The sequence below is a fragment of the Tamandua tetradactyla genome, chromosome 21 (genome assembly GCF_023851605.1).
Source record: "Tamandua tetradactyla isolate mTamTet1 chromosome 21, mTamTet1.pri, whole genome shotgun sequence".
NCBI lineage: Eukaryota > Metazoa > Chordata > Mammalia > Pilosa > Myrmecophagidae > Tamandua > Tamandua tetradactyla.
The window spans coordinates 13,721,113-13,743,269 of record NC_135347.1 but is presented as its reverse complement, the minus strand read 5'-3'; the positions used below and the strand labels follow the sequence as shown (position 1 = coordinate 13,743,269).

The 22,157-nt window shown below is 37.5% G+C and overlaps 1 protein-coding gene, 1 long non-coding RNA gene and 1 pseudogene across 5 annotated transcripts in view; 2 read left to right on the top strand and 1 right to left on the bottom strand.

Annotated features, from left to right (window-relative positions):
* Positions 1-22,157, top strand: part of LOC143665478 (uncharacterized) — an 82,507-nt gene that overhangs the window by 5,444 nt on the left and 54,906 nt on the right. For 3 of the 4 annotated variants that reach the window (XR_013166990.1, XR_013166989.1, XR_013166991.1), the window contains exon 2: positions 1,812-2,052. This is a non-coding gene — a long non-coding RNA (uncharacterized LOC143665478). Of the gene's footprint in view, positions 1-1,811; positions 2,053-2,431; positions 3,885-22,157 lie in introns of those variants that run through there. The other variant, XR_013166988.1, reaches the window with a different exon arrangement.
* The window catches only part of TICAM2 (TIR domain containing adaptor molecule 2), a 34,950-nt gene continuing 20,142 nt past the window's right edge, over positions 7,350-22,157 (bottom strand). The window contains exon 2 of the mRNA XM_077138910.1: positions 7,350-10,190. Within this exon, the coding sequence (XP_076995025.1) occupies positions 9,428-10,135 (708 nt within the window). The 5' untranslated portion in view covers positions 10,136-10,190 and the 3' untranslated portion in view covers positions 7,350-9,427. The remainder of the gene's footprint in view (positions 10,191-22,157) is intronic.
* Positions 16,444-18,130, top strand: LOC143665280 (wee1-like protein kinase 2 pseudogene; annotated as a pseudogene).

The following is a 22,157-nucleotide window of genomic DNA, read 5'->3' as shown; positions in this document are numbered from 1 at the left end:
CACACACAGAGAGACCTGAGGCCTCAAGGAGGTATTGCTTCCACCCAAGACTCCGCTGATACCTTCCTCTGCAAAGGCAAAGGACGGGGGACTGAAGGAGAAAACAACTGAGGTTGAACTAGAAAGGATTAATGCCAGCAAGCAATCTGTTGAATTCAGGATAGAAATCAAAGTTAGCCAGAAGGGAGGGGAAAAGCAGATTAATGCTTCTCTTACTGCCTTCTGCCTAGAACCCAGGTGGGAACAGTCTCACTAAGCTTCATTCAGCCCATATTCCTAGATGGGGCAAAATTATCTGGAAGTTGCTCAACCCCAGAATAGGCATGATTAGGTGGATTTTCCCCCATCAAATTCAAATGTATGCCAAAGCAAGATAAGACTTCATCACTCCAGAGTGCAGATAGCCACACAGGCTTCCGCGTCTGGGCCACTCCCCTGAACTGGTTACAAGTTTGAGACTCTTAGACTCTAACTTTCCTGCTTCACTAATTTATGCCTCAACTTTCCTAACTCATTAGAATCACAGGGCCGTACTGCTGCATTCTCCCACCCACTGGCGCCCTCCATACCCACAACCACCAGTAACAGCTCATGCATCTCTTGCTGATCAAAGGACTCCTCCTACCTTTTGGAGCACATGGATGGAGAAGGACCCTCATCCTTCTTTTCTTTGTTTAAAACCTATTCCCAACAAGTTGCAAGGATTCTAAGAATAGGGTTGTAGGTTGTTATAAACTTGTACTTGATCTCTCCCTATCCCATGTGCATAGGCAATAATAATAGTTCTAGTAAGATAAGGATGCAGTGGCTGCGTGTGAGGCAGAATTTGAGTGCTTCACATGTATTACGTTATTTAATTTTCAATATAACCATTTTAGAGAAGTAGTATTATTATCTTTATTTTTAAGTGGGGACACTGACACCCACAAAGTTGGTATCTTGCTTAAAATCACAATTATAGAGGACAGAAATGGAATTCAAATTGATTGATGGAATTCAAGTCAGACTCCACAGCCATGGTGTTCGGGGTAGGAGTGGGTTGGGGTGCCTTTGGGAGGAGACCACCTTGGGTGCAGGTGAACAGAATTTAAAAAAATAATAATAAAGTCAACTAGAAATCATCTGGCATTTTATTGACACCATGCATCAGCAATTTTAAAGAATGTAGTGATAAAATATTTTTCTCCACTGGGGTGAACCAGTCCTGTCATCTCATTATGTTGGACGCTGCCATGCTTGTATATAGTGCCTGACAGTGCAGTAGCCATGACACAACTCCAGGGGAGCTCAACTGAACCACTGAGGATGGCAGAGCAGAGAGATGGAAAGCACCTGGGTTTTTAATGACACCTTTGAGCCACCATACCTTGGGGAACTACAGTAAGATAATGTTGTGGGTTGACTGGATTCTCCCCAAAAGATATGTTGAAGTCCTAACTCCTGGTACCTGTGAATGTGACATTATTTAGAAATAAGGTCATAGCAAATTAAATGCTCCCCAGGAGGCATTTTCCTTCTTCATCTCCAAAGGTCGCTAGCTCGTGGACTCTTGCTTCGTGGTGCTGCAGCATTCTCTGCTCTCTCCAAATCTCTTTCATTCTCCAAAATGTTTCCTCTTTTATAGGACTTCAGAAACTAATCAAGACCCACCTGAAAGGGTGGGGACAGGTCACCTAATCCAGCTAAACAACCACGCGATTAAATCACATCTCCAGTGAGGTGATCTAATTACAGATTCAAACATACAGTATTGAATAGGAATTATTTTGCTTTTACAAAATGAGATTTTCATTAAAACATGGCTTTTCTAGGGGACATACATCCTTTCAAACCAGCACACCTTGTAAGAGGAAACTTGGACACAGACACAGAGAAGTCAGCCATCTGGTGACAAATGAAGAGATTCAGTTATGCCATAAGCAAGGAACAACAAAGATTGCTGGCTACCACCAAAATCCAGAAGAGAAGCATGCAACTGATTGTTCCCTACAGACTTCAGAAGGAGCATAACCCTTCCAAGACCTTGATTTGGGGCATTGATACTCCAGAATTGTAAGACAACAAATTGCCATGGTTCTAAGCCATCAGTTTGTGATAATTTGTTATGGCAGTCCTCAGAAACTAAGACAGATAATAAGTTTACCTTATGGGTTAGGCCACGTGGCATTGGATTTTCTTTCTTACAGCTAAAAGCATCTGTTTTAGTTTCCTCATTGCTAAAGCACATACCATACAATGGTTCAGCTTAAACAATGGGAATTTATTGGCTCACGGTTCTGAGGTTACGAGAAGTCCAAATGAAGGCATCATCAAAGTGATGCTTTCTTCCTGAAGACTGTGGTTCTGGGGTTGGCCACCAGAGATCCAGGGTTTCTTGGCTTTTCTGTCACAAGGTAGTATGCACGATAGCATCTTCTCCTTTCTCTTTCAGGTTCTGCTGAGTTTGACTTCTTGCTTCCTATGACTTTCTCCGTGTCTGTCTGAATTTCATTTTGCTTGTAAAGGACTCCAGTACTAGGATTAAGACCCGACTGACTTGGGGAACACCTTAACTAAAGAAACCTCATCCAAAGGTCCTACTTAGATGGGCTCCTAGCCACAGGAATGGCTTAAATTTAAGGGTATGACTTTTGGGAGTACATAGCTCTAAACCACCACAACTTCCTTGCCAATAAATAAGCACAGCTCAAATTCTTCTGTGTGTAGCTCCAGGATGGACATTAAGTTCCTCAGAGTACTCAAAATGGAAGCTGTCAGCATGTTCAAGAATTTCCCCCAAGTTTGTTTGTATATTTTGTTTATATTTATATACCTGTACATATGAGCACACATACAAACCATGACTAAGGCCACACCTTTACCTCTTTTCACTCTCAGTTGAACCACTTTAGTAATACCTTGGCATAGTTGCTAATTTCAACATATGCAGTTATTCAGCATTTAAGATTTTTCCGCATTAAAAATATTGAACTCCAATCTGGTGAGATATTATGACTGGTACTCTGTGGAGGAGTACATACTGATGTTTCTTTTCAAAACACTTTTCCATAATCTTCATTGGAGTTAAAAAAAAAATCCAGTTTAGGCAAGAGTAAAGAATAAAAGCATTTATTTTTCTAAGAAGCATTTATTTATTTATCTATTTTTTGCGTGGGCAGGCACTGGGAATTGAACCTGGGTCTCCAGCATGGCGGGAACTCTGCCACTGAGCCACCATGGCCCTCCCTGAAGCATTTATTTTTAAAAAGACTTTCCACCCTCAATTATTCAAGTTTTGAAGGTATGAAAGATGGGTAGTTTAATGTTTTTATTAGTGCATGAGATTTAAGATACAGAAAACATTCTGGCAAAAAATGAATATTTATTATTTGAAACTGAAAAAGAAAAGTGCATGACAAGCTACTCTGATAAAAAAAGATGCACAAGACCCAGGTTCAATTCCCAGCCCATGCAACAGCTCACCCCCCACCAAAAAAAAAGGAGAACAGTAAAAGAAGTTTAGGTCAAGAAAATGTCACCATGCAACTCCTCCTTTAATAAGTACTAATAGAGTAAGAGGTTTGGCTGACTTGCAGGATTATGGGAAAGTGTTCTTCATGGAATATTTTGGCTCATGGCTAGGAAGAGGTGAACAACATAAAGACATTTGCAGATCCCAGTACTTATAAGATAAGAAGAAGTAGGGATAGGAAAAGAAAAATTAGGCAGAATATCTTTACTTGCCACTCCCTCTAAAACTTGGGTTTTTTAAAAAACCAGGTAAGCATACATTATAATAATTTTCTGTGACAATAAAAGTGTAATGGACAGATGTTTATTTGAAGCAAAATTTATATTTTGGGTAGTGCATTTCCTAATTTAACTTGTATGGTCAGTTTTATTTGAACACCATAAGTACATAGAATCCTGACTGGGGCGTGAGATCTTGTTGGTTTGTACAGGTTAATGTGATGCCCCGATATATCCCAGAGTAATTTGGGAAGTGAATAAAGAAGTATTTGCAAAGTCCCCTCGGGGGCTAGGGAGAAAGGAGGAAATATTCAACTTCCTCATGTGGAGAATTTCTGATATTCTCGAAAGCAGGAAGGACAACCAAATCAATAGGCCAAGCCCTCAATCTTGAGGTTCACCCTTATGAAACTTATTCCTGCAAAGGATAGGATAGGCTAAGCCTACATAAAATTAGGCCTGAGTCACCCCCAAAGAACCTCATTTGTTGCTCAGATGTGGCATCTCTCTCTAAGCCAACTCAGCATGTAGGACATGGATCTGAGGGGGTGTAAATCTCTCTGGCAATGTGGGACAGAAATCCTGGGATGAATGGGGACCTGGCAGCAAGAAATTGAGAAAACCTTCTTTACCAAAAGGGAGAAGAGAGAAATGAGAAAAATTAAGTGTCAGTGGCTGAGAGATTTCAAACAGAGTTGACAGGTTATCTTGGAGGTTATTCTTATGCATTATATAGATATCCCCTTTTTAGTTTATAGTGTTTTGGAGTGGCTGGAGGGAATTACCTGAAATTGCTGAGATGTGTTCCAGTAGCCTTGATTCTTGAAGGTGACTGTTTAAAGACATGACTTTTACAATGTGAATGTGTGACTGTGAAAAACTCGTGCCTGATGCTCTCTTTGTCCGGGGTATGGACAGATGAGTAAAAAAAATATGGATAAAAAAATAGATAAATAATAGGAGGGACAAAGGGTAAAATAAATTGGGTAGATGGAAATACCAGTGGACATGAGAGGGAGGGTTAAGGTGTATGGTATGTATGAGTTTTTTCTTTTATCTTTTTATTTTCTTCTGGAGTGATGCAAATGTTCTAAAAGATGATCATGGTGATGAATATACAATTTTGTGATGATATTGTAAGACATTGTTTGTACACCATGTATGGAATATATGTGTGTGAAGATTTCTCAATAAAAATGTTAAAAAAAACAAAACAAGAAAAAAGCTTTTCTCATGTTTAGGCACTGTACAGTGCATATACCTGGGTCATTGTATTGTACCAGTGAAATGCCAAATTTGAAAGGACTGTATTGCAGTTTTATATGTCAGATGTTGCTTGTGGCTCTGATGTGCACCTCAAGATTTTAAGAAGATAATAATTTGAAAGGAAGTATGTCCCCTAAGAAAAGCCATGTTTTGATATAAATCCCATTTCTTAAGGGTAGAATAATCCCTATTCAATGCTGTGTGTTTGAAACTGTAATGAGATCATCTCGCTGGATGATGTGATTTAGTTAAGAATGGTTGTTAAACTGGATTAGGGGATGACATGTCTCCACCCATTTGAGTGGGTCTTGATTAGTTTCTGAAGTCCTATAAAAGAGGAAACATTTTGGAGAAAGAGATTCAGAGAGAACAACACTATGAAGCAGAGAGTCCACCAGCCAGAGACCTTTGGAGATGAAGAAGGAAAATGCCTCCCGGGGAGCTTCATGAAACCAGAAGCCAGGAGAGTAAGCTAGGAGATGATGCCATATTTGCTATGTGCCCTTCCAGCCGAGAGAGACACCCTGACTGTGTTCGCCATGTGCCTTTCCAGATGAGAGAGAAACCCTGAACTTCATCGGCCTTCTTGAACCAAGGTATCCTTCCCTGGATGCCTTTGATTGGACATTTCTATAGACTTGTTTTAATTGGGACATTTTCTCGGCCTTAGAACTGTAAACTAGCAACTGATTAAATTCCCCTTTTAAAAAGCCATTCCGTTTCTGGTATATTGCATTCTAGCAGCTAGCAAACTAGAACAATAATGTTTTTAGAAAGAATTTGTAACACTGCTATAGAATCTATACATAAATGTAAAAATTGACAGAAGTGGAAGTGGCATTATTTTAAAATAGACTTCTGAATTTATTTTTCATATTCTATAGTCGATATAACTTGAATGAATTACTGGAGTGGATAGTGAGTATACTTATTATAAGTGTTTTGATTCTGTTATATTTTTTCATTACGGTTTTAAAATATTAAATTGTAAACATAGCCCCTATTCCAAGTAAACCAAACACCAGGTTTTACCCTTTATGAATAATTTTTAAAGGAATATAACAAGCAAAAGCCTTTAGGATTCTTGAGCGCACTTTTAAGAGTTTAGCCACCCCAAATTAAGGAATATGTGTTGGAACATAAAACTTTAATAACATATATTAAGAATTACTGATTGTACATGTAGATTGGAATGATTTCTAATTGTTTTGTTAATTCTTTTTTTTAATTAATAAAAAAAAAAAAGATACTTCACTACTTTTCTTCCAAAGTTTTTATGGTGTTAGCTCTAATGTTTAGATCTTTGATCTGTTTTGAGTTAATTTTTGTATAAGGTGTGAGATAAGGGTCCTCTTTCATTCTTTTGGATATGTATAGCCAGTTCTCCCAGCATCATTTATTGAAGAGACTGCTTTGTCTCAATTGAGTGGACTTGGCTGACTTTTCAAAAATCAGTTGTCCAATGTCCCCTTGAGGGACTGGGAAAAAGGTAGAAATATTAAATTTCCCCACCTGGGAAGACCTGATATACTCACAAGCACTGGGGACTGCCAGATTGATGGTCCAGGCCCTTAATCTTGGGGCTTACCTTTATGATACTATACCTGCAAAAGAGAAGCTAAACCTACATGTAATTATAAGAGTCAGCCCCAGAGAACCTCTTTTGTTGCTCAGATGTGGCCTCTCTAAGTCAACTCCACAGATGAACTCACTGCCCTTCCCCCTATGTGGGACAGGACCCCCAGCAATGTAAATCTCCCTGGCAATGTGGGATTGAGAAAACCTTCTCGACGAAAGGGGGGAAGAGAAATGGAATAAAATAAAGTTTCCATGGCTGAGAGGTTTCAAGTAGAGTTGAAAGGATATTCTGGAGGATATTCTTATGCGATATATAGGCATCCCTTGTCAGTACTGGTGTAACTAGAGGGAAATACTTGAAAGTGTTGAACTGTAATCCAAAAGCCTTCATTCTTGAAGATGATTGTTGAACTATATAACTTTTACAGCGTGATCATATGATTGTGAAAAACTTGTGATGGAATCCCCCTTTCTGCAGTGTATGGGCAGATGGGTAAGATAAAGATTAAAATTAAAAAATAAATAATAAAAGGTATGAGATATTTTGAGTGTTCAGTTTTACTTTTATTTTTATATTTATTCTTATTTTTATCATTTTTGGAGGAATAAAAATGTTCAAAAATCTATTGTGATAGCAGCTAGAAGTAAAAACCTAAAATTGTGGAATTGTAACCCATAGCAAACTCTGAAATCTGTTCTACGATTAAATTATTGTGTTTTTTGAAAATTAAAAAAAAAAAAAAAAAAAAAAAACTTTAATAACATAGAAAAATATTTTCCAAAGAATTTGACATGATGCAATATAGTGGCAGCTACCACAGTTTCATGTTCATTTGTGGTGTTCAATGGGTTTTGTTTATTTTGATTGACTTCTGTGATGGCTCTGCAAATACTTTTTAATTTTTCAAATCGTCTTATATGTACATGTTTTTGAAAGTATTTCCATGAGGCATTTTCTGAAATGTTCCTGGTTAGTAGAAGTTTTCATGAGGGGAACTAGCCTAGGGAAATATCTACAATTGTACTACAGCCAAAGTTAACTCAAATTAACGTTTTTGATAAAAAAATATTTATTCCTGACTTAAAATAGCTAAAACAGTTACTTCAATTATTGGACTGTGTCCAAATAATACATTTTTAGAAGCAAACATCGTCTCAGATTTGGATAACATTTGCTTAAGAAAATTTTAACTATTCTTCCTCTGAATTATTTATTCTGGCCATTTCTGAGCACATTTTCCTGAAGCTATTTCCCTAATGGGAAGAAAGAAGGAGATTTACTATTTTTGATAAATGTAAATGTAATGCACCTGTGAGACATTTCTCTGCTGTTAAAGGTATAGACTGATTAATATGTTTTTTATGTTTTGAAACTTTCTCCTTAAATCAAAGGAAATGTAGGTATATATTAGAAAATTTACAATGTATGGATGAAACAATAAAATTAAATAAAAATTCTGTGCTCAACGTTAAAAAAATCAATTATGCTGTTAAATATATAAAACTATCATTTCATTGTAAGCATATATAAAGCCTCCTGCAATTATTATGTTATATATCACAGTAAAAGATTCTTTTCATTTTGCATGTTCCCTTTTCTGGTTCCTAGTTTTTCACATTCTGGGAGTGGACAAAGGCCCTTAGATATCCATCAATCCAACCCTTTCATTTCACAGATAAAGGAGAATAAGTGGCATGCTCACAGCCACATTCATCCTTAGGGGCAGAGAATCAGGTCTTCTGAGCCCCCGTCAGGTGCTTTTCCCATTACAACAAAACATGGCTCATAGTCCATTGCACCCCCAAACTGTACTTGACAGCATTCTCAATATCAGTTGGAGCAAAAGGACCAGGAGGGAAAAAGACCTCTCTGTCTTGTTATCAGTCTGGGGCACTAGAAGAGGAGGTGATAAAATACATCTCCTACTTCTATCCCAAGTCTTTAAAGAATAATCCACAAAGAACACACACACACAGAGTCAGGCTATTTTGAGCACCAAAAGATAAATATTTCCTGTCTAGAGCATTGTGTGTGAGAGATATTTTTTTTAAGTTGCCACAAGAGAAGTTATTGATTTTAAAAGAGACCATCCGGCTAATCACACATATTCATATATCTTTCAGAAGCTCTGCAAATAACAAATAACATATAGAGAGCCCCAAGCTCCAAGGGATATTTCTACCCTGCTCCATGGAATCCCTAATAATCAGGCTATAAAACAGGCTGCTAATCAATGCTGAGAATTGCCTCTAAAAGTACAAATTCCAGCAGAAAAGAAAACACTTTTGCCTGGGTTCTTTTTAAATGCCCCACCATTCTACACTCTACTTCTGATTTCATATTCATCAATATTTAGTATTCTAAATTTCAATTCTGGCAATCTATATTTCCAAGTGCCAATACCGGGAATGCTTCATTGTGACATTCATGAAAGATGCCTCAAGAGGAAGGTTGGTCAGATTTCTTGGGGCCATCTTCTCCTGCATTTGCTTTGAGAAGAACAAAATTCAGAGACTGAAAGCATCACAATTCAGAATGCTTATTACACATGTTTTTGTTCAAGGTTCAATACAGGGAAGAAGAATGGAGAATATCTTCTCCCTTACCCATGAACTAGGAAAAGCCTGAGAGAAAAGTCTTTGAAACTCTGACAATCTTGAATTTATTAAAACTTCAAAAAGTATCACAATTTCATTGGTTTTCTTGCAGAAATGCATCTTTCCTTTGTTCCATAAGTTACTGTCAGAATAAGGTTCTCTATTACTTAAACATTTCCTAGAAATTGCCATCTCAAGTTAAGGCACGAGATCTATTTTGCAAAACAGGAGCCAGCCATGTGTTGTGTGTGTCATCTTAGCTGATAAATTGCCTTTGCACCATATTTCTTGTCTCTCTCCATATAGTTTTCTGTGTCTTATACACAGACTCCTGAAAAATTCTTTCTACTTGGGTAGGAAAGCCACGACTTCCTTCTTCCAGGGCATTGATGGTTCGCAGAGCAAAGGGAGTCCTTTCTCGGGGAAGGGGATTGTTGCGTGGCCGCATGGGTATAACAGAGTTGTACTTGTACTGCCTATTAACAGAATTCATGAGGGACATATAGAACTGGAACTTACACCAGGTATCTCTTAAGAAGTTTTCAGTCAATAATAAGATTGTCCATGCAGACCCATTTACAGCATCATCTAAATTTTGTAAATGCTGTCTGCCACATGGCATCTCAGCAAAGATTATCCCAGGTTTGATGCCAAAGTCATTTTGTAGCAGATTCTGGACCCTGAGGGCTTCATTTATGTCATTTTCCGCATGCAATATCACAAACTTAAGAAACACCTCTTCTTCTGCTTCCTCTTCAGGCATCCCCTTCATTTCTTCATGTCCCTCTCGCTGTCCTGCCGGCTCCTCTGTTGTACTGTTATACTTGGCTTGATCATGCAGGGAAATTTCTTCAGATTTCTTGGAATCTGACTTATGATGTCTTTGATTTGTATCCACATGGTGGCTTTTACCCCAAGAGGGAGAAAGAGGGCATGGACCTATTTTAGATTTCCCGACACCCATTATAACTATCCAAGTCAGAAGAGGAGACCTTTATTTCTCAGCCCTTGTTTTCATTCTAAAAGAAGAAAGAACAAAACAAATGAATATTGTAAATTTAATCAGAACATTAAAAATGGAAACTTTCATTCAACCTGAAAATCTCAAACAGATCATAATATATAGATCCTAAGAAAAAAATGCCAAACAGATAATTGGAAAACTAAATCACTTGTATTTTGTGAGCCTCACAAGGGCTACCACAGGCATTCCAAGGCAAGTTAAGCACAAGGCCCAATGTAACACAACAGTAGACATTTGGAAAATTTAATATTGGAAAATTTATATTAGCACCATAAACCTTTAGCTTAAAATAAGTTACTTTGGTATTTTAGTGAAAAGGTACCATACACTCTATCCTTACAGAGTTTAACTCCAATTTCTCCATTAGCAAATGATTGTGTAGGGTAAAAACAGAAAAATCTAAAGAAGCAGAAGATTCGATTATGAAATTTTTTTTATCAAATACAAATACAAAACAGAATACAAATACGCTATTAGTTTTTAGTGGATTAGAATATCTAGAAGGAAATACCTGAAGCTGTTGAACTATAGTCCAGTAGTCTTCATTCTTTTTAATTTAATTTAGTTTAGTTTATATTATCAAGCCAAAAGAACATACAAACATAAACATTCTTAACATACAGACATTCCATGCATGATGTACAATCAATGGTTCACAATATCATCATATAGTAGTATATTCATCAACATGATTATTTTTTAGAGCATTTGCATCACCCCAGAAAAATAAATAAAAAGAAAAAACTCATACATACATACCCCTTACCCTCCCTCTCATGGACCACTAGTATTTTCATCTACTCAATAGATTTTAACCTTTGTTCCCCCTATTTTTTTCTATACCCTTACACTCCCTTTCACTGTTCACTAGTATTTCAATTTACTCAATTTATTTTAACATTTGTTCCCTCTATTATTTATTTATTTTTAATCCATATTTTTTACTCATCTGTCAATATCGTAGATAAAAGGTGCATCAGACACAAGATTTTCACAATCACATAGTCACATTGTGAAGCTATATCATTACTCATTCATTCATCATGAAACATGGTTCCAGTAGCCTTGATCTTGAAGGTGATAGTATAATTATACAGCTTTTACAGTGTGACGTGATTGTGAAAACCTTGTGGCTGACACTCTCTTTAAACACTATAAGAACAAATGAGTAAAAAAAATAAGGACAAATAAATAAATTAATTAAAGGGGGGAGGAATAAGGGGCACAGGAAAAAAAGGTATTTCTAAGCTTTTCCATTGAGTTAATTGATTTTAAGAACCTCCTACCTGGAAATGTTTGCTTAACTCTGGAGAGAAATAGGAAGGTAAAGAAGCACACAGGAAATACAACAATCTGTAAATATTACCTTGGAAGGTTAGAATTAACATTGAGTGAAGATATGGGATTAGGATCAATGTTAGTTCAAGATAATTTAAATGCATTCTAATCACTAAAGTATTTATTTATTTTTCCCTCTGACTTTCAAGTTCGTGAAATCACTGTTTGGCTTAGTTATTTTTTAATGGATTATTTTTCCTTTGGTTTTTTAAAGTGAATTCTTTATTATATTTATCAAGCAGATTCGTGTGTATTAAAAATGAGTAGCATTCTCATGTTATCTTGAAAATAATTATTGACTAAAACCCTGATTTTCTTGGAAAAAAAAAAAAAGAATACAAATACCCTAAAGATGGTTGGCAGTAATATGGAGTCAGCATAAAGAAAAGATCCAAAATGTCAAATGAAATAATGTCTAGAGTTTACTGGTTTAGAGCTTTTTTGTGGTCTGGGGTCAAGCAGTATTGTTAGACCAGAGCTAATGAAAAAATATTATAATAAAGGTGTATGAAAAATTAGGAATATGATATCTTAATGTTTTGTTTGTTAATTTTTTTTTAATTAGTAAAAAAAGTTAGTCCGAAAAAAAAAAATTAGGAATATCTTTCCCAGATAATCCTGGAAATACTGAAGAAAACATACTTTATTCACCTAGGAAGAAATTAACATCTCAGTTTGGAAGTGAATTCTGGAAACGAAGTCTTGGTGATTTTCTCCTATGAAACCAACAAACGTAATTAAAATTACTCACTTTTTCTTTTATTTTAAAATTTCTAACTTGTGAACTGAAGAATTAGATCAGTTGTAAAAGAAAGATACTCCATGTGAATCTAATTTAATAACTTTTCACATGATGATGGCAGTGTTGCTAATAATACATCTCATTACCCATGAAATAGGCAGTTTTCAAGAGAGGCTCTTTTATCAAAAGACAGAAAATGTAGAACAGATAAACATAGGTTCCATATTTTCATATACGTGTCCACAGTCTATATCCCAGAGTATTTTTATGTATTGTTTATGGACAATGACTAGAATCCAAGAAGAAATGATAATTATTTATGATTACATAATTAATACGGCTATGTACGCCTAAATAACTTAGGCTTAGGAAGCTGTTCAGCAAAAGTGGAAAGAAAACTTACGGAAAGAAAAGACAAGGAAAAATGTGCAGAGAATTTAATTCTAACATATGTGAAGAATGAAAGGGCTTGCCACTGCATCTGAACTGTGAAGGAATTGCTGGCCTTCACCTGTCATTCATTATGCCTGTGTTTTAGGTTCTGGCTTCAGGGTATCTTATGCTAGTTACCAAAAGATAATTTTAAAGCATAATAACTTTAAAATGCTACATTCATACATCTCAAATATTGAAACCAACTTAATTTGGACTCCCTTCACTGGTGACCATTTGATTTGGAATATCTGCTGACTTCTGTTATTACACTGTGAAAAAAAGGTTTTGCCATGCAAAGTTGCAGAAAGAATGCTTCCTCTGCGTTAGAAAACAATTGTTAAGCTTTTCAGAGGCACCTACTTATTCTCTCAGTAAAAATAATCTTCATTTATTCATTGAAATAGGTTTGTTTAATCAATGTAAGCCTCATTTTCTTAATCGCCAGTTGGGATGGTGATTAGTGCACTTAAAGTAACGTAACAGACATTCATAAAGTGTCAAGAACTTCTAGGGTAAAATGTTGTCAAGCCAGATAACAAATATTTTGAAATAAATAAAAACAAACGCACAAAAATAAAGAATCACAACATTATGTCTTATTTTCTCTTAAATATCAGTCAGCAAAAGATTCTAGAAATCTATGATGTGCTGTTCTCCTTCTAAGCTCTGCTATCCACACCCACCCTAAACCATACTAAGGGGAAAAAAGTTAGTGACAATGTCTGAAAAACTTCATTATAACTCTCTTATTTGGAGAGAGAAAGGAAAGGCATAGGGGGAATAAAGAGGACAGCTGTGTGCTACAGCATCTGCCTTTCCACCATGATGGTTAAGTTCATGTGTCAACTTGGCTAGTTATGGTGTCATTGTTTGTTTAAGCCAGCACTGGCCTGACTGTTACCGAGAGGGTATTGCATAGATGGATTTGCATCTACAATCTGTGGATAGCATCTATGGCTGATTGTATCTATAATCAACAAAGGAAACTCTCCTTAGCTATTTGGGGAGTCTCCTTATCCACTCAATCAGGGGTCTTAAAAGCCAGAACTGAGGATTTCATAAGTCAGAAAAAGACTTTCTACCTCTACTTCAGCAAGCCAGCTTCTCTTGGGGAATTCAACTTTACTTTCACTGGAATTTCCACCTCACAAACTGCCCTATGGAGTCAGGATGTGCCAAATTTTACTTTATTGGAGTTTCCAGATTGTGCTCTAAGGAATTTCAATTGGCCAGTTCCCAAGGTTACATGTGCCACTTTCTATAATAAATCTCTTAATTAAATAGATACATATAATTATACATAATCAAATATATAAAATAAATATATAATGATATATATGTGCATGTATGTATAAATAGATCCTGTCAGTTCTGTTACTCTAGAGAAACCTAATATAAACCACTGCAGTGATTCAGCAATGGGGAAATGATCAGGATCTTAACTGTGGTTCTTGGGGCTGAGAGGAAATGAGAGGACTTATAGACAATCACGCTCCCTCTGAGCCAATGAACTCCCTAAAGAGGGCTTTACTAGAACAGAAGAGAGGTATGGAGTGTTGACGAAAGCAGGCAGGGATGAGGGCAAAAGAGAATCCTGGAAAGCCTCGTTTGAAGCCCTCCTCCCCATCAGAGACAGCACAACGTTAAGATGCTCAGGCTTCATCTCTCTCCTCTTTCCCCTAAGCTCCACGGGAGGAACGGGTGGCAGCGGGGAGAGACACAAGAAGTCACTGTTCACAGGAATAGACACGTGTGCATATGCATTCTCCACTTACTTTTTTTTAAAGAAAATGTAATGGTTGAAAACGTAAGAATTATGAAACTTTCTATTACAAAGTCTCATTCCCACCCTTGTCACCATCCATCCTGTCACTTACCACCCAGGACTTGCTACTGGTGACCACTTTTATCAGTTTCGCCTACATCCTTTCAGTGTTTAAGAATATATATTCTTTTTCTCCACTTCTTCCTTTCAAAATAGGTAGCATCATATATATATATGCATACTTTACCAAACAACTGTATGTGTGTGTGTGTGTGTGTGTGTATATAGAGAGAGAGACAGAGAGATTGCTTTCTACCTTAATATTATAACCTCAGAGCTATCCATATCAGCACACAGAGAACGCCCTCATTTAGTTTACTACTTCATAATCTTCCAGTGTGTGAATGTACTATAATCATCCCTGTTCTTCAATATGTGAGTTGTTTCCAGTTTATTAATACAAACAATGCTGCAATGAAAAGCTTTGTACAGACATCATTGTGCAAGTTCATATGTACTTTAATCTTTCCAAATGGGACTCTATACCAAAGACAAATGCATTTTTAATGTTGATTGATTTGGCCAGATTTGTAGGGCTGAACCACGTTTTTGGGTTTGGTTTTTTTTTTTTGCTTTTAACTTGATAAAATGACACCCCTGTTCCCCACGGTCTACCTCCAAAAAAAAGAACTAAGACCAAATCTACCAGTTACTGACCACAGTCCAACGGAACTATTTATATTCTTCCAGGCAAGAGGAATGTGGAGAAACATAATGCATTAGAATGAAGCCCTTAAACTGTCGTCTGAAGGGATGATCAACAGCTCGTAGAGAAGAAGTAGAATCCAGACTTTATCCTCTTTATGTGTAGGCAAAAGAGAATCACAATTGAATTCCCCAATTACACAGGAGTGAGATGAGAAGAACAGCACGGCAAATGTGCCATGGCAATTACGCAAAAACGTTACAAGGAATAAAAAAGAAGAAACATAACATACAAAAGATGAATAGAAAATTCCATTTTTGTTAAGGCTATGCAAGCTGGACTCAGACTGCCTGATTGATAACTGCAAATCCAACACTTGCTATAAAACAATTGTGTGACTTCATATAAGTTACTGAACATCTTCGTGTTTTGATACGTTAATAATAATAGTACCTTCCTTTAGGGTTTTTATGGAGATTAAAGGGCTTAGAACAGTGATACTTAGAACACTGCATAAAAGGCTTAGAACACAGTAAGTGATCAATAAATGTTAGCAGCTATTATAACGAAATGCCTAGCAAATAAATTGAAGGAAAATTTACACAACAAAGGCTTATGCTTTACAAGTCAAAGTGTAGTTCAGAGACAAGTTGCCAGTCTGTGAACTGCTTGTTACCAGTCTATGACAATTTAAGGAGATTGAGCCAGGATGTAAATCCACTACATCACTAAGCATACTGTTTAGTTCAGCTGCATTTTTTTTTTTTTTGTAAGTAGACACTCTCAGTGAAGGAAGCAGCATGGGGTTTTCATTTTGATGCATACTCCTTATATTATCACGGAGAAGTACTTTGACTAACACTGCTCAAGAAGACAGGAAAGGGAATATGTAACCAATGAAACTAAAAATACAAAATATCAAAAGTGACATAAGATAATAGAGTTAGATGAAAAAGGAGATTGTAGACCAATTAAGGAACCAAATACCATCATTAGGAAAAAAAATAAAACAGTGAAAAATGGAATAAATTTGAGTCAAAAGCAAATTAATTGGAGAGAGAAGGAAGGGTTGGAAGGATTGGTGAGGGGAGAGAAGATGGAAGAGGGGTGACAGGCAAAGGATAGTCGGAGGAGTATAAAGAGAAGGGAAATAAAATATTTCAGCCTGTATCAGCCTCATTCAAGCTGCCTTGGTCTTCAGTGCCTCTCTTTCCCCAGATCCACGTTTATCATATTACCCAGCATTCCCTTCTGACAGACCTTCTTACCTATGCCGTGAAGCTCTTTAACTGAGATGGATGACAGTGATAGTAAAAAAGAACTGAAGCCAAAGTTAAACTTTTCCTATTGTGAAGAAGAGACTGAGAACGAAGGGCAGAAGAAGGCGCAAGAGAATAGGGAAGCCTGAGCCAAACCCCAGAAACGTGTGAATTTTAAGCTTCAGAGGCAAAGTTTACATCTCCCCAAACACCTGAACCCAGCACATTTCAGGAAAAGACAAAAGAAGTCCAGATCAGAGTCTGAAGACTCCAGTATCAGGCTTTCTCAAACGTCCTGAAACACCAGCACAATCAGACAGCAGGAGAAAGTCGCTGGACTGTGACGTCCCTTTACCCCCCAAAGCCTGCTGAGTCAGTCTTCCATTTCTCCCGTAGGGAAAGTCCCCCACCCCCAAGCTGTAAGCATTTGCAGCTCACGCCTGTGTCCTCCACAGACAGGATGACCTCATTGGCTCTGGTCAACATTAGTCTCTTCACACCAAAGTCCTATAGAAAAGTATTCCTTCGCTCCAATGGCAAGAGGAAAACCAGAGGAGAGATTGAAGAAGCTAGTCCAGGGAAGGCAAGAGTAGAACAAGGGCTGCCTGCCAAAAGATGTGTCCTACGAGAAACCAGCATGAATTCTTAAGTGAAAAAGAATTCTTGGAAGTAGAAAAAGTTGGAATTGGAGCATTTGGCACAGTCTACAGTGCATTAAGAGGCTCGATGGATGTGTTTATGCAATAAAACGCTCTACAAGACCTTTTGCAGGATTGTCAAATAAGAATTTGGCTTTGTGAGAAGTTTATGCCCATGTAGTATTTGGGCATCAGCCCATGTGGTATGTTATTACTCTGCATGGGCAGAAGATGATCACATGATTATCTTGTGCAATGGTGGGTGTTTGAAAGCTGCTATAACAGAAGCCAAGAAGTCTGGAAATCATTTCTAAGAGCCAAAAACTCAAGGACATCCTTCTACAGATTTATCTTGGGCTTAAGTATATCCATAACTCCCGCATGGTGCACCTGAACATCGAACAGAGTGACATCTTCATTTGTCATGAGATGCAAAGTGGCTCTCCTGTAGTTCCAGAAGAAATTGAAAATGAGGTGGATTGGTTCCTCTCTGCCAACGTGATGTATAAAATCGAGGACCTGGGCCATGTGACCTCGATAAACAAACCCAAAGTGTAAGTGGGAGATAGTTGCTTCCTGGCTAATGAGATTTTGCAAGAGGATGATCGATACCTTCCCAAAGCAGACATACTTGCCTTGGGATTAACAATTTCAGTGGCTGCAGGAGCAGAATCACTACCCACCATTGGTGTTGAATGGCATCATCTCCACATTCCTCAGAAGCTCTCAGAAAACTTCTACAATCTGCTGAAGAATATGATCCAGCCTGATGCAGAGCACAGACCTTTTGCAGCAGTTCTGGCCAGAAACTGAGTTCTCTGTCCCTCCCTGGGAAAAACAGAAGAGCTCCAGCAGCAGCTGAACTGGGAAAAATTCAAGACGGCCACACTGGAAAGGGAACTGAGAGAAGCCCAGCAGACCCAGCTCCCCCAAGGAAAGTATCTGTCAAGGGGACCCTGGGGTCTCTGGAGCACACATAGGTCAAGAAACACCAAACACATGGTGGGGGGAAGAGTGCAAGATCTTCAAGCTTTACCTGTGGGAAATCTTGAGGGCATAGAGTTTTGTTTTCCCTTTTCCCATTCTCCATAAGAATTCATTTTACACCAACCATCCTTCTACTGTATAGAGTCCAGAAACAGATATTGTCTCAACCTTCCTTTTATAAAATTGAAAAATTAACCAATTTATATGCCCAAAGATTTCAATAGTCACTCCTGATCCTAAAGGTCTTAAGGGTTTTTAGTACCAATTCTTCCAAGTATAATAATTGGTAGCCATTTCTCCTCTCTTTTGTAATATTCCCAACTTTTCACAATGTATGTACTTCTCATATTTTTTCTCACAAAGCAAAAACATGGACCTCTGAATTGAAAGAAGAGAAGGAAGTAGCCTTGGGCACAATCTATGCATTAAGAGGCTGTTGTTGCCAATTATCCACTTAGGATCCCAGTGCTTGGGTCATAGAGAAGAATAAAACTTGGTTTTGAATGAACATAACAGCTTATGAGAAAATTTGCCTGGATTTAAACAGTGCTTCCTGTGTTATATGAAGCTATTCCTAAAAGAGGATTCTTAGCCATTTTGAACTAATGGTTCTCCTAATATATTTTCTAGATGGAAACAATTCTTTCTCCTGATATTGTATTTATTTAAAAAATGGCTAAGGTAGGTAGGTAGAAATAAGACTACATATAACTTGAACATTTCTGAGCTGGCTGTTAACTTGCTGGACAAAAACACTGGACGTAAAATGCTCAAAGAAAATTTGACTTGGTCATTCTCTCTTAGTCTGTTTGCTCTGGTTCCCTTGAAGCTCTGGAACCAGAACTATTTTTGATTTTCTGGATGTTACCAATTTTTCTTGATCTTATGATCAGAACTTGCCTTTGTTTCCTGTGATTGTATCATATTTTATTTGAATCCTTTTCTCTCTCTCTCTCTCTCTCTCTCTCTCTCTATATATATATATATATATATAAAGGAACAGTATTTTTTTTTTTTTTTTTTTTTGCATGGGCAGGCACCAGGAATCGAACCTGGGTCTCTGGCGTGGCAGGCAAGAATTCTGCCTGCTGAGCCACCATGGCCCGCCCAGGAATAGAGTATTTTTAAATAAAGGGTTTTCTGGTTCAAAACTAAAAACAAACAAACAAACAAATCAGTCAAATATGGTAGAAAATTTTGAGAAAAATCAGAATATACAAAGGAAAAAAGACAGAAATTTGAAAAAAGATACAGCAATGCATATCAAGATACAACCGATGTATGGAAAACTGATGCCCCTGAAATACAAAATCCAATGAATGTAACAAAAAAATTCATAGATGCAATAGATTCACCACCTTAACTCAATGATCAATCTCAGCATTTTTGACATAACCAGATATTATGTGCCTCCTGATGTAACGTACACAGCATAATTATGAAGTATTCTTGCTAAAAAATGTTCAAATTGATTCCAATCAAGTCTTTAGAAATAATTTCCAGTTTAGAAAAAAGGACAAGAAAAATGTCCATCAGTAGGTGAATGGAGAAAAAAATTGTTTATCTATACTGGGGAATACTACTCAACAATAAAAAAGGAATGGACTATTGATATAAACAATAACCTACATGAATCTTGAAATAATTATGTTGTGTGAAGGAATCCAGATCCAGAAACAACAGTAAATACTGTACGATTTTATTTATCATTCCAAAATCCAGAGCACACAAACTAATCTACAGAAACAGAAAGCATGCCCTTAGACATGCTTAGGACACAGATGTATCACTTCTTTTTTTTTTTTTGCATGGCCAGGCACCAGAAATTGAACCTGGGTCTCTGGTGTGGCAGGCAAGAACTCTGCCTGCTGAGCCACTGTGGCCCACTGTGTATCACTTCTCTTACTTGCAATATTTATATTTGGTTTATATGACATTCTTGAGGAATAATTTATACTTCATTTGGGAAAAATTCCACATTACTTATAGATCTATGTTCTACTATGGTTCTCCTGAATTCTAAAATTCAGATTGAGGTGGGATCTGAAAAAATGCAAGCAAGGTCCTGAAGAAGTAGCTTATTTTCCTTAATAATGAAAGAAAAGCACCGTACTTGATAAGCAGTACTAAAAAGGCACCATCTAAATTCATTCATTCACCACATATTTATCGATCATCTATTATGTTCTAGAAGTTGAAGTTCAGCAGTAAGCAAAGCAGAAAAATATCCTTGCCCTTGTAGAGCATAAATTCTGGTAAAGAGTGATAGACAATTTTAAAAAAAAAGGTGTATAATATATGGTATATTATATTGTAAGCACATACACATTCATATACTATATGAAAAGATGGTAAGTGCTATACGAAAAAATATAAAGCAGGAAAGGGTAATAAGGACTACAGGAGAGAAGTTTTGTTTGTATGTTTTTAAATAAGGTTCTCAGAGAAGGCCTCAATAAGGGCTGACGTTTGAATAAAGACAAGGAGGGGAGGAAGGAAGCGGTGCAGATAACTGAAGGAAGAGAATTCTGGGCCGAGAAGAACAGGTCCACAGGCCTGGAGAGTGTCTGGTGTGCCTGAGGAACAATGGGAGGTGAAGGTCACAGTGGGGCTGGAGTGACAAAGGGGTAGAGAAGAAGGAGATAGGGGAAGAGAAGCCTCAGGAGAATTTTGAGCCAGAGGGGTGACATAATCTGACTCGAGGTTTCATAGGATCACTCTGGCTGTTGTGTTGCAAATAGACTGAAGCGGGACAAGGTCAGAAGCAGGAACACTGGAAAGGAGGCTGTTGCAGAAACCCAGAAGGAAAATGATGGTGGCTTTGTGTAGGTAGGCATCAGTGGAGACTGGATTTGGGATGCGTTTTGAAGGTAGAATTTATAGAATTTGCTGAGAGATGTTGAGTAGGCATTGAATATAGAACCTGGAGTGGGGGGGCGGGTGGAGGTCCTGCCAGGAGATATGCATTTGGCACTCATCTGTGTATAGATAAGGAAAAATAAGAAAGAAGGCAAAACTAAATCAGCATGCATACGAGTGGATGGGAGGATGTGGCTGTTGGCACCTGCAGAAGTTCTCTTCTGGCTGCTTCACTTTTCTCTGTAAAGGAAGCAATACCCCTTCTCAAGGCCTGGAGCCAGTTGGGGTGATAGCGGTGTGTCCACAAGGATGTTATTCTTTCTCAGCCACGACATTGATTAGTCCCTGTGTGTACTCTTCACCCCAGCAGAAATGGTCTGTGATGGGAAGAAAGCTCAGGAGAGGACCCAGTCAGTTCCATCCCAGCCTGGCCTCTCTGCCTGCAGAAACTTCCCAAGAAGTTCCTCTGATAGGATCACAGCCACCAGCTCTCTCATTCCTGCTCATACCAGAAAATGAAACATCAATGTGAATTTCTCTTTACTAGTAAATTTATTTTCCTCACCTTAAAACTTCTTAAAAGTTTGTTGCCCTAGAATTAAGAGAAATCAATTGCTTTTTTTTTAAAGATGAAAATGGCATTTTAAAAACATTTTGAGAAGGGCTCCCAAGCAGTAATAGTAAGTAAAATCATTATCAGTAATAATTTGATAATAGAATGCATACACATATACAACTTTTAGTCTGTCCCTGTGCTTTGCGGCGGGGGCGGGGGAGGGGGGGACTTGAATATTTTATTCATTGCCTTTGAAATGCACATATTTAAACTGCGGCAGCTAGTACTCAAAATCCTTAAACCCTGGAAAGACTTTAAATTTTCTTTCATATTTGAACAGCCCCATCTTGTGGCACACATAGGTAAAATAAATTTTTTTTGATTTTCAATTATTTAATAAATAAATGTTTGTCGTCATTAATAAATAAGTTTTGTTGAAAAATGACCCTGCACCCATCTTGTATTTATAGGGCTGTGAAGTCAGCAAATGTAAACCCAATTATGACCCCATGCACTGGGGCATTATGCAGGAAAATAGGTGCTATGAAAACCCACAGGAGGGGCACCTGCAGGAGGGAATATTTTGCATTATCAAGGCCAAGAAAGTTGGGCATTTTCCAGGCAGTGGGAGCAAAGTTTGAAAACACATGGAGGTACCAAGGGGCAGAATATATTAG